The sequence below is a fragment of the Suncus etruscus genome, chromosome X (assembly GCF_024139225.1).
Source record: "Suncus etruscus isolate mSunEtr1 chromosome X, mSunEtr1.pri.cur, whole genome shotgun sequence".
Lineage (NCBI taxonomy): Eukaryota > Metazoa > Chordata > Mammalia > Eulipotyphla > Soricidae > Suncus > Suncus etruscus.
In genome coordinates, this window is record NC_064868.1 from 4,134,968 (window position 1) to 4,154,807 (window position 19,840).

Here is a 19,840-nt window from a genome sequence, read left to right on the forward strand (position 1 = left end):
CTGGCACGTGACCGACTCAGATTCGATCCCTGGCATAATCCCCTGAGCACCACCAGGCGTCATTCCTAAGTGCACAGCCAGTAGGAACTCCTGAGCATTATTGAGTGTGGCCTAAAAAATCTAAAACCCAAACCCAAACCAAAACAATTGTGAACATTTGTCCATCCTTTGCTTCCTTATTTCTGTTGAAATCATTTGCAAGTAAGTTCCAAGCATTCTCTGCCTTTACTGTCAGAGGAAAAAAAAACTGATCATGATCTGAAGCCTGCAAATTAAAATGACAATAGAAATATTAGCAAGGATAAAAAGAAACCCAGAGTTAATTCTAAACAGAAGCAGAGGCATTCACAAAGAAAAAAAACCCCAGAGTTCATTCTAGACAGAAGCAGAGGCAATCACAAAGAAAAGAAACGCAGTTAATTCTAGGTAGAAGCAGAGGCATTTACAAAGAAATGTGAGCAGAGGAGCATTTTGAGGTCTGGGCTGACATTCTATTTTAATTGGCCTTGTGCAGGGCCAGAGTGGTAGTTCTAGAGAACAACTGACCTCTAACAAGGTGTGCAAGAAGGGCTCTGTGGAATAATAGTGACCTTCAAGAAAGGTAAACTGGGTTTTAGAACTGCATTGGTGGGACCTGAGGCTAAAACAAAGCTGTGCTGCTCTGCTTGGATCTAGCACTACCTGGGGTGACCCTGGAGGCCTCAGCAATGCCAAGGTGGGCTTGGGTGTTTTCTGTCACTAATATTTACCCAAATGTCAGGTTGGCCAAGATTTGCTTGGAGGGGCCCTGCCTAGCCTCCTGTGTGAGCACTGCTTGGGAGAATCCCCAAAATAAAGAGACTAGTGGAAATTACACCTGAGATTTATACAGTTGAGCTCTTTGGGGAGGCATTGTTTGTTTTATTTTTCACTGAGAAAGACTTTAACGAATTTCCAAGTTTCTGGATCCCATTTCTTGGGAACTGAGATGAACTCAGTCCAGTCCTTCTATCAGGAAACTCTGCACATCTATGGCACAACTTAGCTGCCTGGGAGTCTGCAAAGCTGCTATTGTAGTGACTTGAGGTCTTTATGTTCCGCAGTGAAGTTTTCTTAAGGGCCTCCTGGTGCCAAACACTGTTCAAGATAGTGACACCGAAGAAAAGCATTTTATTTATTAATTTACTTTGGGGGCTGGGGCCACATCTGGTGGTGCTCAGAATTTACTCCTGGCTTAGTGCTGGGGATCAGACCTGTGTCTCCTGCATGCAAGGTATGTGCTCCTGTCCTTTGAGTGTGCTCAGCTGAAAAAACAGTGGTCTAATGGTCTAGACAACCAGAGTGAGTCTAACGGTACTGAGAGCCAACAATTCATACTGAAAGGAGGCAACAGCAAGCTCCAGTGTAAACTAAGATATGGACATACTTGTCATAATTCTTCATTAAATATATATGCATGCATGTGAATATATGTAACTTTTTAAATATATGCAACTTATGTAACTGATAGAGATGACTTGAGCTTATCTGACATTAATAACTTTATATACATGAATTTATCTTACAAGAGATAATCCTGGATTAGAGAGGTTGATCAGTGAGCTGGAGAACATGCTTTGCATGTAGGAGACTTTGGCTCTATCCCCAGAATCCGAGAACCCAGCTCAGCCCTTTGACCTGTTTGGGACACCTTCATTTAATACTTTTCCCATTCTTTGTGTGTGTTTTGTAATGTGTGTGTGTGTGTGTGTGTGTGTGTGTGTGTGTAGTGTAGTGTCAGGGGTCTATCCCACGGCCTCACATACACAAGGTAAAGGCTTTGTCACTGAGTTGTATCCCTGACCCAATAATTAGCAATCTTGTAAAACACGGTGGATAAAATAATATTTTTAAAAGGATCAGGGAAATAGTAGAGTCAGTAACGTGCAAGCTCTGCATGCAGCCAACTCAGATTTGATGCTTGGCACCCCAAATGGTCTCCAGAACCCCACTAGAAGTGAGCCCTGAGCACAGGAGCCAAGAGTAAGCTCTGAGCATCGCTAGATGTGACCTCAACCCTCAAAAACACTTTAAAAAAGAAAAAAACAATTTGAACCCTTGATGCAAAACTGGACAGGGCTATCAATAAACAAGTGGCAGCAAAAAAAATCCAAATGATAGGCAGGGATATGGATATGAAATTTTGTTCATATTCTAAGAAATGCAAATGAAAAGGAAATGCCATTGCATTTGTCAGAATATCAACATGATTCAGGTGGCAGCATGAAGGTGTAGAAAATGTAAAACTGTCATGCCTTGCTGGTGTGTTACAGAGAGATGGCCTGGAGAGCAATCTGACACTGTTAAGTGAAATTGTTTTCATACTGCAAATAAAGGAAGCTATTTGGACGATGGGCAGCAGACAAGTATGTAACAAAACACTGACAGTTTGCAATTAGAAAATTACACATTATTTTTCTTTTCCTATAGACAAAACCCTTTTACTGTTTTCAAGCCCACCTGGCAGCGCTCAGGGGTTACTCCTAGCTCTTCGCTGACAAATAACTCCTGGCAGGCTCAGGGGAGCATATGGGATGTTGGGATCAAACCCGGGTTGGCCATGTGCAAGGCAAAACACCCTACCTGCTGTACTATCACTCCAGCCCCCCAGAAAATTCAAGTCTTCAGATCAGCTATTGTAAATTATCTTCTACCAATATGTTTTAGATATGAAGATCTAATGCCTTTGCAGCGTAGTGCTTCCTTTAACTGATTTTATGATGCCTGGCTAATAGAGCACACAAAAAAACCCCACATGAATATCAAACGAGACTATAATTTTATGTGACAGAGAGCCAATTATAGAGTTCTTTTATTAGATTCTTTTGTGTTTTCCCTTCTCTATTGGGTCAGGAGAATTTCAATAGGAAAGTTTGATTAGGATTCAGTTAAGAAGAAGAAATAATTGTGGAATATTCATTAATCTTCAGCTAAATAGAACTAAGATGCAAGTGTTTTTTCCTCCTCTAATGGAAATTTAAATTCCACAGTATAACCTGCCTGAACATTGGAACTGCAACTTTCTTTCTGCATTTTTATCACATCTACCCTTAATGTATGCTATTGTGCTAAGATTCTTAAATAGAAGCTTTCCTTTCATTGAATTCATTTTCCATGGTCTGATAAAATATACAATGAGTTATTCAAATTAATATGGCCTAAATGGCAAGTGAACCTGCAAACACAATGATTAAAAAGGGCTTATTGTCTGAAAGTTCATCAACATGCTTTCCCTTAAAATAAATTTGTCATTCAACTCCATTCCACTGCTGATAACCACTAACGTTAAAACAGTTGAAAAATAATTGAACCCTCCAATCTTTAGTTACATGTTCAATGACTGAAAAGGTTAGATTGTACGAAAATGTACTACTGTTTGATTAGCTGTTAAGGAAAATATTTTACAGTTAATCTCAGATTAAGCAGGTGACCTTTATGGTTTTTAATTTTATCTCAATAAAGTGGCTTTAAAAAAAGTGATTAAAAAAAACAATCCTCCAGTCTTGTGGTGCTTCAGTAAAGTAGATAAGGATCCCAGGTTAGGAGTGGAATGAGGCAACCCAATTAGTAAGTCAGTGAAGTTACTCTTTTATCTGGTCCTTAGTACCCTGGAAAAAGTGACAAAGTTTGTGTGTGGTTGTATGTGTGTGCGTGTGTCCACACATGTGGCGCAGGCAAAAACTGAAATAACTGTAAAAGTATTTGAGACGATTCCTTTATACATTTCTAAAAACATTAATTTAGAGCAGTTTTATGTCAAGCACTGATGAAAAGAAATATGTTAAGTCCTGTTTTTTTTTTTAAATCTGTTCATAGACCATTTCCCAAATCAGTTGAGAGCACAGGAGTTCCATCGAAAATCCTCTTTCCCACAGCGTGCAGTAACTCTCCTGGATTATTTGAGGGAAAACTGAGGTCTGCTCTTAAAATCAGGCAAAACTGTTTTGTAACATAAATGAAACAATTATGATGGAAAACAAAACTAATGAAAAACTAGACAACACACAAATGCTGAAACCCGCAATGCTGGTCAACATTTATGATTTTATTGCTACACATCAAATACCAGCAGCCATGTTATTTCCAATCCAAAGCTTAAGCATGAATCACACAACACAAAGAATTCTAGAAAAAATACCCGTGCACCATTAGTATGTGGACATTCAATAAATACCATAAGACAAATGATGACTGAGGACCACATATCCATGAAGCACATGTTTACAATTTCCTGTTAGACTGTTAGGACAATGACCTATAAGAGCTATGATTAAAAAGTCAAGTTTAACTGCATGTCTTTTCAAACAGATGCTGAAAATAATATACACATTCTTTACAGATTGCCAATGACTCTTTTTCTTTTTTAAAATATCCTCAAAAATGTAAACAATCCAGAGTAGGAACACTGAGAATACCATTTATTCTTGAACAAAGTAACAACACAGGAAAAACACTCCTCTTTAAATCTTCAGGATAATTTATGTTTGCTCTGTAGAAGTCAAAATGGATTTTCATAAAGATGAGAGTATACCAGGACACAAAGACTCTCCAACTTTTTCTTTATGTTCACATATATTTACAGTAAACACTCAGTAATTTTTACAGCTTACTTAAATAGAAACATGCTTTTCTAGTTCATAAATAACAGTAATAATTCATTCAACCACATGTATGAAGCATTTATGATGTCTCATGCAATCTGCTAGGGATGCATCGGTCAGTAGGAAGACATAGTCCTTGCTCTAGAAGTGCTCAGAATGAAGCTGAGAGACAACACAGAAGGTTCCCTTTCTTACACAGTGAGGCCATTTCTATACAAAAGAGACTGAAGTGCTCAATATCCTAATAGAGCGGTCCCCAAATCTTAACCCTATGGAGACAAACCAAGATATTTAACAGCAACAGAAAAATGAGGTGATTTGTTGTTCTGTTTTCATCCAGAAAAAGTAGTTAATGATTGGGTTTCCTCTATTAATCTTTTTCTCAGTTAAAAAAAACACGATTGACCAGTATATACACAAAAATTCATGAGTAAAATGCTTAGCTCATGTTATTGATTTAATCATATGAGTATTTCATGGCATTCCCCAAACTACCTGAGCAGATATGAGCATTCCTATGCTAACGATACTTTTGATCCTGAATGACTGAGAACAAATACCCCTTCCCCCCCCCAGGAGAAACCACTGACTTGAAAGCTTGCAATAAAGGTCATGTCTGACGACCTAGCATCATTAATAAAATGTTGACACTATATTTAATATGTAATTTTTAGGTAAGAAGGCAGGCTGACCTGTTATTTACTCTAAAAAGTTTCCCCCCAAACAATGGAACAAAGTTTTTGTGTCTAAAGAGCAACTGAGCAGTGGCTATAGGAAGGTAACTGATCACCAGGGAATGTCGAGAGTGGAGCTGGGCACACTGGTCTGCCTGCCGAGTGCTCCGTCCTGCTAGTTCTGTATCTGCAGTTGAAAAGACCTTGAACTACAAAGGGTCAGATACCTGGCTTGGTTCATCTCTATTAGCCCACACATTCTTCCTGTGAAGCCACAGAGGCAGCTTAGGGGAAAGCTGGAAGGCAAGAACCAGGTGTTTAAAAACCCACTCCGGAGAAACATGGTAGGGACAGAGTGCAGTTTATGACTTCAGGTGGGACTTCTTGAAAATAGGAGCCAGGAACTAGCTCCCAGATAGCTGTAGCAGCACAAGAGAAAATGTCTATCCTGGAAGAATTGAAGCTTCACAGAGCTGTAGAGAATGGTAAGCAGGATTGCAGATAGTCTTGTCATCTGCCCAAAGACCAGCTCAGTTGTGAGGGTCAAGCCTGAAGGCCTCAGTTGGCAAGAAGTGTCACTTGCAGAAACTTGTGCTGAATGAAAAGGTCGACACTGCTTACTGAGGGTATCGTGTTACCTTATCAGAGGCAGCTCTGTGGGGCAAAATTTGTCTCATGATATTGCAGGTCCTACTTGTGACGGTGGTCATATATTTGACAACATTTGATAAAGATTCCCTTTCCGTGCCAGCAGATTTTTTTTTATAGAAGTTCATTAATTCATCTGTAATCAGAACTTAGTTGTAAGAGTACAAAATAATACATCATTAAATTTTAAAAATACATTTCAAACAAGATGAATGACAAGAGATAGAGGCCAAGAAAATGGGTCATAATTCTGTTGAGCCAAAGAGTCTGCACGTTAATTCTGGATTAGTGATTTCTTTTAAAGAAGTTTCCCTCAATTTCCACCCCTTCCCAATTGTCTTCTCTCATACTACACCAACATATATTACACAAAAATTATTTCATATTATTATACTTGTTTAGAAATAGTTCCACAAGTACCTGATGTTTTAAATTCAGGATTTAAACCAAGAATGTGGTCAGAAACAGTAGCTTTCACTTCATATTTTTCCCTACCTCAGAGTTTATATACTCAGGATATTGGAAGATATTAAAGTTGCTGGTTAAAAATAGAATTTTAAGGAAACACTTCATGTTTTATATCAAGTAGGTTTTCCATTTTTCAGTCAAATGCTCTACCACTGAGCTCTACCTCCTCTAGGTTTTCAATTTTGTATACTGAAACTCAATGGCTTTGCCAGTGGAGTGAAGATATTACCGTGCTGTAACCATCCAGAGACCCAAAGTGACATTGGCAGCTAAGAGTATACTGCCACCGAGCAAAATGAAAAAACCTATCAGATCTTTGAGATCATTGTCTCCAATCACTGAGGTGAGGGTAGCATCCAGGAATGAATTTAAAATCCACTGTCCATCCAAAGCAAAGCAGGGCACTGCATTAACAATAGCCAAAGCTCCTGAGAGAGATATCAGGTACCTGATTAAAAGTAGTTAAGGAATTTGCAATGAGATCACAGAGGAAGTTCCACTTTAGAAAGTCAGAATATCTTTTAAAATGACTGGATTTAAAACTAAATTTGACTTTCCTCCTTTGCCTAATATCTCTGCCCACCAGTATAAGTTCTTCCTTCTTGGATATCTACTATTTAAAAGAAATAATTTATATTATCTCAAAGTTCAGAAATAATACAACCTGGGTCAGAAAAATTAAAGGACAACCTTCTAATTTTATACTTTATTTACAAATGTAACTTAAGGCAATTGTAATGAAAACCTTAGACAACTAAGTCTTTTTCTTTTTCTTTTTGGAGTGGGGGCACACTCAGGGGTTACTCCTGGCTCTGCACTCAGAAATCTCTTTTGGGAGCCGGAGTGATAGCACAGCAGTAAGGCGTTTGCCTTGCATGTGGCCAACACAGGATGGACCCTGTTTCAAATCCCGGCATCCCATATGGTCCCCTGAGCCTGCCAGGAGCGACTTCTGAGCACAGAGCCAGGAGTAATCCCTGAGCACCGCTGGGTGTGACCTAAAAAACCAAAAAAAAAAAAAAAGGAATATTTCCTGGAAGGCTCAGGGGACCTTACGGGATGCTAGGAATCAGACCTGGGTTCATCATGGGTTGGCTGCATGCAAGGCAAACACTCTACTGCTGTGCTATTGTTCCACCCCCAAGACTAAGTCTTTCTTTTTTTTTGGTTTTTGGGCCACACCCGTTTAACGCTCAGGGGTTACTCCTGGCTATGTGCTCAGAAATCGCCTCTGGCTTGGGAGGGACCATATGGGACGCCGGGGGATCGAACCGCGGTCCTTCCTTGGCTAGTGCTTGCAAGGCAGACACCTTACCTCAAGCGCCACCTACCTGGCCCCCAAGACTAAGTCTTTCTAAACTTGTAATGTTACAAAGGGAAGATATGCTTAAACAGTAAGGAAGTAAAGCCTGAGAGATGGTTCAAAGGGCTGGAGTACCCTTTGTAGGATGCCTAGGTTTGTTCCTTGGAACCACATGGTTCCCAGCACACAGCCAATCATAATCCCCAAGCACCACTGGGTATGACCTAACAACAAAAACAGAAGTAGGGAAAATTACCATTTGATCCTGTTTTTCATCTTTTATAAATACACATAAAGACCATGAGATTTTGTTCTCTCAGTTGTTAATTGGTGGTGGACATTCACATGATCTCTCTTATAAAAATTTGCCATTTGGTCCATGCAAAAATGCTCAGTTGGGGCTGAATTCACCACTTCATTAGGAACTAAAGTTTTTACTTTTCTTTTTTCGTTTTTTGGTTTTGGGTCACACCCAGAAGCGCTCAGGGGTTATTCCTGGCTCCATGCTCAGAAATTACTTCTGGCAGGCTTGGGGGACCATATGGGATGCTGGGATTCGAACCACCGTCTTTCTGCATGCAAGGCAAACACCCCACCTCCATGCTATCCCTCCGGCCCCAAGTTTTTACTTTTCTAAACTTACTAGTAGATTTTCTTTATTTATTTTCAGATCCTAATAGATTTTAGAAATATGTTTTATTTCTATTTATATTCTGGGATTTTTCACTTTTATATTTCCATATCAACCTTTCTTCCCACTCAATTTCCTTTCTCCTTTAACTTCTTTCCTTTTATATATGCCTTGATCTTTTTTTCTTTTTTTTTTTACTTTGATCTCTTTCAACATTGAAGTTTTGTTTAATTGATGCTGAGATCACACTGAGATCCTCAAATATGCAAAACATATGCTCTACCATTGAGCTATATCCCCAATCTAAAGTCTCCTTTTCCTTTATCACCTGATAGATATTTTAAGGTCTGTATATGCTCTAGTCAGGGTTTAGACCAGTCAAGTTTCAAGCAAAATACTTTACATATTTTCCACAGTAGGAAGGATACTTGACAAATGTCTCCACAACCACAGGAAGATCTATGCTTAGGAAGTTGAAGCGTGGGACAAAACTGGTGATACTCACTGAAAAATAAAAATAAATGAAAATAATTCATACCAGCTCAGTTATAGGGTTATGAACTTTACCTTAAGGTAAAAAATTGGGCTACAGATGAATGAATAAAGAAACTGTGGTACATCTACACAATGGAATATTATGTGGCCATTAGGAAAAATGAAGTCATGAAAGTTGCTTATACATGGAGGGACATGAAGATTATTATGCTGAGTGAAATGAGGAAGAGGAAGGGGAATAAATATAGAATAATATCACTCATTTGTGGGAATATAAGAGAAATAAAAGACAGTGTGGTGACGATATTCAGAGACAATAGAGATGAGTACTAAGAGGACCAGTTCATGGTTGGACGAGTGTCACAAAGAGAGGAGAGTGAAGCTAGAGTAGAGAAGGGTCTACTATGAAAGGGACATGCATGGCACCCCTTCATTAGCAGTAGTGCAAACCAGAATGTCGAAAAAGAAAAGAGAGAGAGATAACAGAGAGTGAAGTAAAATGCCTGCCCCAGAGGCAGGCGGGGGAAGGTGGGAAGGAGGGAGGAGGGTGTCAGGGAGACTGACAGGGAAACTGTTGGCTTTGGTGGAAGGAAAGGTAAAGGTTGTTGTACACTGTATGACTGTAACTCAATCATGAACAGCTTTATCTGTGAAAAAAATCTGTAATGTAAAAAACCTTGTAACCATGGTACTTAAAAAAACAAGTAAAAAAGAAAGTTAAGAGATATCAAAAGCATTAGCTAAAGAGACTAAGAAATAAGAAATGAGAAAAAACTGATGATGGGATTGGTGTTTGAACATGTACACCTAAATCACAATATGAAGGGCTGGAGTGATAGCACAGTAGTAGGGCATTTGCCTTGTATGTAGCCAACCCAGGATGGGCCCAGGTTTGATCCCAGACATTCCATAAGGTCCACTGAGCCTGCCAGGAGTGATTCTGAGTGCAGAGCCAGGAGTAATCCCTCAGTTCTGTTGAATGTTGCCCCCATTAAAAAAATTAAATAACTATATGAGTGACATTGTAAACTACAGTTCTTTAATTAAATATTATTAAAAATACAAATTTAAAAAATTCGGCTTACAAACATAGTCAGGAAAGTCTTTATCAAGCATATGCTTGCAGACTCTATGTGAAACATATACAAAATCAATTATTTTAGAAAATGTAATAAAAATAGCAGAAAGCTAAGTTAATATCCTAGTGTATGTTTGGATTTTGGGGTGAGAATAGGATAAAAGTGGAAAATATACTAACAATTAGCTATCAAAGACTGTTCTAAAAATAGAGGGCCAGAGAGAGAGAGAGAGAGAGAGAGAGAATACAGGAGGAGGGTACTTGCCTGGCATGTGCCTGCTGTGGCCATAATACTGGTTCAAATCTTTGGCATCACATATGGTTCCCCCAGCACTCTCAAGTGTCATTCTTTTTTCTTTTTCTTTTTTTTTTTTTTTTTTTTTTAGTTTTTGGGCCACACCCGGCGATGCTCAGGGGTTACTCCTGGCTGTCTGCTCAGAAATAGCTCCTGGCAGGCTCGGGGGACCATATGGGACACCGGGATTCAAACCAACTACCTTTGGTCCTGGATCACTGCTTGCAAGGCAAACGCCGCTGTGCTATCTCTCCGGGCCCTCAAGTGTCATTCTTGAGCCCAGAGCGAGGTATAGTGCACTACACATGACACTATCTCTATGGCCCCCTGTACTGAATTTCTACTGGGAGAATCTATGAGAAGTAAATGGTTTGCTGAGGATTTACCACAGAATCAATACCTACCTGTGTAGTGAAGGTGCAGTGGATGTCCTACGTACAACATATCAATATGCGGTGGGTGCTTCACTTTGATTAAGCGAGTATGCATTTCCAAAGATGGTATTATACAGAAACTTGAGGCTTTAAGACAATCTTTATTGGTTCTACAAACTTGCATGGCTTCAATGGCTTTCCGAGCTGGGAGACATGTATGCTATATATTTGAATAATTAAACATTATTAGTTAACAAGAACATCAAGTTACAGTCTTTATTTCCCTTATGTACACCTATTAGGTTATACTTAAGTTTTCAGCTTCAGAATACTAAAACAGCACTGTAAATTACAGTTTGGGGGCCATCCCCAGTGGTGTTCTGAGGACCATGCAATGCTGGGGTTCTAACTCAGGGAGCCAATATGCAAAAAGTATACACTGAGGGTAGGGCACTTGCCTTGCATGGAGTTGACCAGGTGAGATCCCAGATATCTCATTTAGTTCCCCAAGCACTGTGAGGAATAATTCCTGAGTGTAGAGCCAGGAGTAACCACTGAGAATTGTCAGATGTGCCCCCCAAAAAACTGTAAGCTTTGGGTTATCTCTCGGGTCCCAATCACTATAGATTTTGAAGATTTTCAGGTGTGGGCTGGAGAGATAGCTTAACAGATTGAGTGCACATACTGCATGCAGGAGGCCTGTGTTTAATTCCCAGTACCACAATATTCCTTGAGCCCAGTGCTAGGAATAACTCCTGAGCACCATCAGGTATGATCCTTAAACAAGAAACAAACACAAATTTCAGATGAAATGTGTTATGTGAAATGTGACTATTTTAATAAAACAACAAAAAAACGCACTGGAAAATTTTTCCTAAATTCCATTTCAGTTCTATATGCATAAACAAGACTGCTTCAGAGCCAACTTACCAATCGCTTATTGAAATGATTTCTGTAGGAGAAGCACACATCTGTGAGACTGTGGTTGTTGCAACACTCAACTGAACCATCTAGCCGCTTATATGCTAAATAGAAAGTAAACTGCGTTATATACAAGTGCATTTGTCATCAAATTTGTGCTTTCAAGATAAAATTTCCAGCAAACTGGGTCTGAAGCAGTGGCGCAGAGCAGTAAGGTGTTTGCCTTGCCGGCGCTAGCCTAGGACAGACTGAGGCTCGATCCCCCGGCGTCCCATATGGTCCCCCAAGCCAGGAGCGATTTCTGAGTGCATAGCCAGGAGTAAACCTTGAGTGTCACCAGGTGTGGCCCAAAAAAAAACAAAAAAAATTTTTTTTCAGCAAACTGTGCGTGCACACAGAGATAATTGCAGAATTCAGAGTTCATCTTAATGGCCACTTGTTGTAGTTCGATTTTCAGTTCCAAAAAGCCTATTTTGAGCTGGTGTGAAGGGTGGGAGTGAATGCCTACCATAAGAGAGTACCACTTTCAATCCTACTTCCCCAGCCAACATCTTGTGTGGTTTCATTGTTGGCCCTTGAGTGCACATACGTGTTCCTGGTGGCTCCCAGCAGCTCTGTATCAGCGATCCTAAGCACTGAATTATCAAACCTATACAGCCTGGATTGGACCCGCAGTCCCTAAGTGTAACCAGGTATAGTTCCCAGTCCTGAACACTTTCTGGGAAAAACCCCCACACAAATAAAAGAAACATTCAATTAGAAATTGAGAAAATGTGTTTGCTCTCAATGAGGTGTCTTCTTTAAACTTCCCCACAGTTAAGCAAGGTATCTCTAGGGTTGACAGTAATTCCAAACAATCATGCATAAATGAACCACTGTGGATGGCCTCATAGCACTGGTGCAATTCTACTGAGCTTCTGAATCTCCACGGACAGCCCTATTCTATCAAGTGTCTCTCCCAAACTTACTCTGGGGCTTTACACACAAAACCAGGACAGCCAGTTTGACACCATAGTTGTGCTTGTATTTGCCTGTGTCCCAGTAATTCAGTTATCATTTCTGGAAGACAACAGAAATAGGGCAACTGCTTATATCCATTATTCATGAAATGTTTTTAAGTTCTTTGCTAGACTATTTCATTTGCATCTGGCAAAGAATAAGTAAGTTACATTACTGGCAAAGGTTAGACAAAATTTTCTCTCCATGTATATATTTTGGGAAGGTTTTTGCATTCAGTGCATCAAATTTGTCGAGCATAACTTAAGGTGTGATATGGACTAAATAAACAGCGGGTAGCATGTTTGCACTGCATGTGGCCAACCTGCCTTCAATCCCCAGCATTCTATTTGGTTCCCCAAGCACTTCTAGGAGTAGTTCCTAAGCACAGAACTAGGAATAATTCCTGAGCATCACTGGGTGTAGCCTCCACTCAAAATACTAATTAAACTTAAGAATCTTATGCAGGAGTTCAATCGGTAGCAGGAACGGAGAGCGGACCTCCCGGGCAGCCTCACATCGGTGGCACCCACCAGCTGGCAGGGACAAGAAAGTCATTGCAATGCAGGTTTTGGAAACAGTCAAATGGTTCAATGTAAGGAACGGATATGATTTCATCAACAGGAAAGACACCAAGGAAGATGTATTTGTACACCAGACTGCCATAAAGAAGAATAACCTCAGGCATTACCTTTGCAGTGTAGGAGATGGAGAGACTGTGTGGAGTTTGATGTTGAAGGAGAAAAGGGTGTGGAGGCAGCAAATGGTACAGGCCCTGATGGAGTTCCAGTGCAAGGCAGTAAATATGCAGCAGACCGTAACCATTATAGACACTATCTACATCGCAGGGGTCCTCCATGCAATTACCAGCAGAATTACCAGAATAGTGAGAGTGGGGAAAAGAATGAGGGATCAGAGAGTGCTAGGCTCAACAATACCGGCCCTACCGCAGGTGAAGGTTCCCACCTTACTACATGAGGAGACCCTATGGGGATCGACCACAGTATTCCAAACCTCCTGTACAGGGAGAAGTGATGGAGGGTGCTGACAACCAGGGTACAGGAGAACAAGGTAGACCAGTGAGGCAGAATCTGTATAGAGGTTATAGACCACAATTCTGCAGGGGCCCTCCTCGCCAAAGACAACCTAGAGAGGATGGCAATAAAGAAAACAAGGAAAATCAAGGAGTTAAGACCCAAGGTCAGCAGCCACCTCAATGCTGGTACTGCCGTAACTTCAATTACCGACACAGATGCCCAGAAAACCCTAAACCACAAGATGGCAAAGAGACAAAAGCAGCCGATCCACCAGCTGAGAATTCGTCCGCTTCCGAGGCTGAACGGGGGGTGGGGGGGTGGCTGAGTAAATGCGGCTTACCATCTTTACCATCATCTGGTTTAGTCATCCAACAAGAAAAAATGAATATGAAATTCCAGCTATAAGAAATGAACAAAATATTGGAACTGAAGACCTAAGTGCTTACTTTTTGCCCATTGACCAGATAACCAGAACTATCTGCATTATCTATACAGCTTGGGCTTTTTATTATTTTTTACCTAAAGACGTCTCTTTTTGGTAATGACAAATGTGTTTTTAGAAAAATAAAAAAAAGGGGCCGGAGAAATAGCACAGTGGTAAGGCATTTGCCTTGCATACAGAAGGATGGTGGTTCAATCCCAGCACCCCATATGGTCCCCTGAGCCTGCCAGGAGCGATTTCTGAGCGTGGAGCCAGGAGTAACCCCTGAGCGCTGCTGGGTGTGATCCAAAAACCAAAAATAAATAAATAAATAATAATAAATAATAAATAAAATTTAAAAAGCCTGGTTTTTCTCAATTAAAAATTATGCAGGTTGATAGGGCTGGAGCCAACCTGAGTTCAATATCTGGGATCCCATAAGTCCCCCAAGGACCATCAAAAGTAACTCCTGAGTGCAGAATCGCAGAAGTAAGACCTGAGCATTGCTGGGTGTGACTTTTCCTCCCACCCCAATAAACATTTGCAGGTTGAGGCTGAAGTAATAGTATAGCAGTGAGGAGGGCTCTTGCCTTGCATGTGGTTTGATCCAGGTTCCATCCCCAGCACCACATATGATGAGCCCTTTTGGGAATGACATCTAAGCATAAAACAAGAAGTAAACCCTGTTTACCTCTGGGTATGGTCCAAAACCCATTCTCAAAAACCTTATGCATGAGTGATGCCCTGGGTTTGATCCCAGGGATCAGATAACAACAAAATAAGATCCCAAAAGCTTATACTCTAATAAAACTTTGGCACTATGAGAAAATCTTGTATATATAAAAAACTGTATGCATCTGTGATGACCTGGGCTTTACACCAAAAGTTTATGTTCTTACTTTTTTTTCTTTTTTTTTGGGGGGGGGCACACCTGGCAGTGCTCAGGGGTTACTCCTGGCTCTGTGCTCAGAAATCACTCGTGGAAGGCCTGGGGGACCATATGGGATTCTCGGATTCGAACCAATGTCGTCCTGGGTCGGCCGCTTGCAAGGCAAATGCCCTACCACTGTGCTATCTCTTTGGTCCCTCTTATTCTTATAAGCTTTTGGCAATACAGCAAAAATAAGATCCCCAAAGCTTATATACATACTAACATATCCAGGTGTGATGAAGAAGCAGACCCAGAGCAGCAGTATTAGTAGTATAAAAGCTGTCCTATTTATCACAAAAATGTTTTCAAGAGCAGTGTTCTTCAACCCCCTGTGCCCGAGGACAAGCACTGGTTCATGGATAGACACTGCTCAAAACACTAGCATGAGCAAGGAAAGCCTATTCAACAAGTGGTGTTGGCACAACTGGTTAGCCACTTGCAAAAAAGCGAACTCAGACCCCCAGCTAACACCATGTACAATGGTAAAATCCAAATGGATTAAAGACCTTGATATCAGATCTGAAACTAAAAGGTATATAGAACAACATGTAGGTGAAACACTCCAGGACATTGAGACTAAAGGCATCTTTAAGGAGGAGACAGCACTTTCCAAACAAGTGGAAGCAGAGATAAACAGATGGGACTATATTAAGCTGAGAAGCTTCTGCATCTCAAAGGAAATAGTGCCCAGAATACAAAGGCCACCCACTAAGTGGGAGAAATTATTCACCCAATACTCATCAGATAAAGGGCTAATATCTAAAATTTACAAGGTACTGACAGAACTATACAAGAAAAAAACAACCCCATCAAAAAATGGGGAGAAGAAATGAACAGACACTTTGAAAAAGAAGAAAGGCAAATGGTCAAAAGGCATATGAAAAGATGCTCAACATCACTAGTCGTCAGGGAGATGCAAATCAAAACTACTATGAGGTACCACCTCACGCCACTGAGATTGGCATACATCACAAAAAAGGAAAACAAGCAGTGCTGCCAGGGATGTGGAGAGAAAGGAACTCTTTTTCACTGCTGGTGGGAATGCCGTCTAGTACAACCTTTATGGAAAGCGATATGGAGATTCCTTCACAAACTGGAAATTGAGCTACCATACGATCCAGCTATACCACTCCTAGGAATATACCTGAGGAACACAAAAATAAGATACAAAAATCCCTTCCTTACTCCTATATTCATTGCAGCGCTATTTACAATAGCCAGACTCTGGAAACAACCAAGATGCCCTTCAACAGATGAGTGGCTAAAGAAACTGTGGTACATATACACAATGGAATACCATGCAGCCATCAGGAGACATGAAGTCATGAAATTTTCCTATACCTGGATGTACATGGAATCTATTATGCTGAGTGAAGTAAGTCAGAGGAAGAGAGAAAGATGCAGAATGGTTTCACTCATCTATGGGCTTTAAGAAAAATGAAAGATATTTTTAACAGTATCTCAGAGACAAGAAAGATGAGGGCTGGTAGGTGCAGCTCATGACATGAAGCTCATCACATAGAGTGATAAGTGCAGTTGGAGAGATGACTACACTGAAAACTATCATAACAATGTGAATGAATGAGGGAAGTAGAAAGCCTGTCTCGAGTACAGGTGTGGGGGGGTGGGGAGGAGGGAGATCTGGGAAATTGGTGGTGGGAATGTTGCACTAGTGAAGGGGGGTATTCTTTACATGACTGTAATCATACAACTATAATCATGTTTGTAATCACAGTGTTTAAATAAAGATAATTATAAAAAAGAATAAATAAAGAAAGAAAATGTTAGTTAATAAACAATATAATTTTATAGGGCTTTGATTTTAGTTTACTTGGCTTTTCCTTTAACTAGCTTATTTGAAGAAGACATCTTGTACTAATTAGACTGTATCTTCTTGACTGTTTGCTATCTCCTCTTGGCCAAAACAAATGAACAGCAAAGAGGCCTGCCTTCCTTCCTTCCAAAGTGAAGCAAGGAAAGCCTCTTCAACAAGTGGTATTGAGAAAACTGGTTAGCTACGAACTCAGATCTCTGTTTAACACCATGCACAAAAATCAAATTAAAAATGGATTAGAGACTTTGATATCGACCTGAAATCATAAGGTACATAGAAGGAACGTAGCAGAACACTCTATAACATTGAAGTCAAAGGAAGAAACACCACTGACCAATAAGGTGAAAACAAAGATAAATTGCATTAAACTGAAAAGCTTCTGCACATTCTGCACCTCAAAGGAAACAGTGACTAGGATACAAAGACTACCCACAAAATGGGAGAAAATATTCACCCAAGAACCATCTGATAAATGTTTAATATTTAAGATATATAGGTCACTGGTAGAATTCAGCAAGAATAAAAATACGAAGCCTCGGGCCCGGAGAGATAGCACAGCGGCGTTTGCCTTGCAAACGGCCAATCCAGGACCAAAGGTGGTTGGTTTGAATCCCGGTGTCCCATATGGTCCCCTGTGCCTGCCAGGAGCTATTTCTGAGCAGACAGCCAGGAGTAACCCCTGAGCAATGCCGGGTGTGACCCAAAAACCAAAAAAAAAAAAAATACGAAGCCTCTGGGGAGAAGAAATGAACAGACATTTTCTCAGAAAAGAAATACAGATGGCCAAAAGGCACAGGAAAAAACTCTCCACATCAATAACCCTAAGGGAGATGCAAATGAAGTATCATTTCACACTACAGAAACTGGCACACATCACAGAGAAGAACCAGTGCTGCACGGATGCAGGGACAAGGGACTCTTAGTCACTGCTGCCGGGAATGCCATCTAGACCAGCCCTTTTGAAAATCAATATGGAAATTCTTCAAAAAACTAGAAATTGAGCTCCTAGGGATATACCCTAGGAATAAAAAAAATACTCTGCATTTTCATGTTCATCACAGTACTATTTAAAATAGCCAGAACATGGAAACAATCCAGGTGCCCAACAACAGATGAGTGGCTAAAGTACATCTAACAATGGAATACTATACAGCTGTTATGAAAAATGAAATAATAAAATTTGCTTATACAGAGACTGACAGGCATAGAATAATCTCACTCATTTATGGGATATAAGAAAAATGAAAGACAGTGTGCTAATAATAACCTGAGACAATAGAGAGGAGGGTCAGGAGGACCAGTCTGGTAGGAATCTTGCCACAAATCGTGGAGCAGTACAGTTAAGGGCAGAGAAGAAACCACTATGACAATGATAGCTGAGACTGATCACTCTGCACAATAAGTGGTGTTGGAGTTAACGTGATATGCAAGTTACACCTCTATTAACAATAGTGAAACCACAGTGTCTAAAAAGGAAAAAAAAAGGAAGAAATAAAGAGAGAGGAGTTAAATGTCTGCTCCAGAAGCAGGTAGAGGGAGTGGAGAGAAACCAGGGATACTGGTGGTGGAAAATGTTCATGGGTGAAAGGTGGTGTACATTATAAGACTGAAACTCAATCATGAACAACTTTGTAATCACAGTGTTTAAATAAAAGTAAAAAAAAAAAAGCACACAAGTTTTCATCCAACAACTCTGCTGTTTACTTCCAGCTCTGAACTCAGGGATCACACCTGGTGTGTCTTGGGTCTCAGGGGATCATATCCGGTGCTGAGGATTAGAACCTGGGTCAGCTGTGTGCAAGGCATGTGCCTTACCTATTGTACTAACTCTTTGGCCCAACTGTAGAAGATCTAGTCTGTTTAGTTAAGCATTTTAATCAATATTTTGTATAGCACCTTTAAAATTTAATAATATACATTGGAGAGTCAGGATATAAAATGAAAGGCTAGAATAACAGTCACTGTGGATAGTTCACAAGTATTTTAAGTATCAGATCTTTCCAATCCTGGCAGGGTTGGGGGGACCGTATGGATGCCAGGGATTTAATCCAAGTTAAGTGCATGCAAGGTCCATAACTTTCTTAAATGTCCACAGCTTTAAGGTCAGGTCTTCCACTAAATGAATTTATTGTGTTTATTTACGTGGTACTGAAAATTGAGCCCAGATTCCTTGTTAAGTCACAAGCTAAAACCTTGGTCTTTAAATCTAGTACATATCTCAAATTATATTAATAGTCCTTAAAGTCTTTATAACTGGTCAAGTGTAAGTGCTGTTTTAAATCAATTATACTAGGCTGTAGAAATAGTATAGTAGGTATATTATACCCAGTACCCAATATAGTCTCCTGAGCATCACTATGATTAAGTCCTGAGTGCTGAGCCAGGAGTATTTCTGGGTGTGACCCCCAAAACAAAAAAAAATGAGTAAGCAGATTTATAAGTTTATGAGATATAGTCAACTTATAAAAGTGCTCCACATCACTAATCATCAGGGAGATGCAAATCAAAACAACGATGAGATACCACCTCACACCCCAGAGAATGGCACACATCACAAAGAATGAGAATAAACAGTGTTGGCGGGGATGTGGGGAGAAAGGAACTCTTATCCACTGCTGGTGGGAATGCCGTCTAGTTCAACCTTTATGGAAAGTGATATGGAGATTCCTCCAAAAACTGGAAATCGAGCTCCCATACGATCCAGCTATACCACTCCTAGGAATATACCCTAGGAACACAAAAATACAATACAAAAACCCCTTCCTTACACCTATATTCATTGCAGCACTATTTACCATAGCAAGACTCTGGAAACAACCAAGATGCCCTTCAACAGACGAATGGCTAAAGAAACTGTGGTACATATACACAATGGAATATTATGCAGCTGTCAGGAGAGATGAAGTCATGAAATTTTCCTATACATGGATGTACACGGAATCTATTATGCTGAGTGAAATAAGTCAGAGAGAGAGAGAAAAACGCAGAATGGTCTCACACATTTATGGGTTTTAAGAAAAATGAAAGACATTCTTGCAATAATAACTTTCAGACACAAAAGAGAAAAGAGCTGGAAGTTCCAGCTCACCTCAGGAAGCTCATCACAAAGAGTGAT

The 19,840-nt window shown here is 40.2% G+C and overlaps 1 protein-coding gene and 1 pseudogene across 1 annotated transcript in view; one reads left to right on the top strand and one right to left on the bottom strand.

Moving 5' to 3' along the window:
• Positions 1–6,271: 6,271 nt before the first annotated feature.
• MBTPS2 (membrane bound transcription factor peptidase, site 2) overlaps positions 6,272–19,840 on the bottom strand; it is a 63,987-nt gene continuing 50,418 nt past the window's right edge. Inside the window, exons 8-11 of the mRNA XM_049766793.1 lie at positions 11,516–11,610; positions 10,616–10,805; positions 8,772–8,847; positions 6,272–6,857 (exon numbers count right to left, since the gene is read on the bottom strand). Of these exons, the coding sequence (XP_049622750.1) occupies positions 6,635–6,857; positions 8,772–8,847; positions 10,616–10,805; positions 11,516–11,610 (584 nt within the window). The 3' untranslated portion in view covers positions 6,272–6,634. The remainder of the gene's footprint in view (positions 6,858–8,771; positions 8,848–10,615; positions 10,806–11,515; positions 11,611–19,840) is intronic.
• On the top strand, positions 12,007–17,648 carry LOC125999123 (Y-box-binding protein 1-like; annotated as a pseudogene).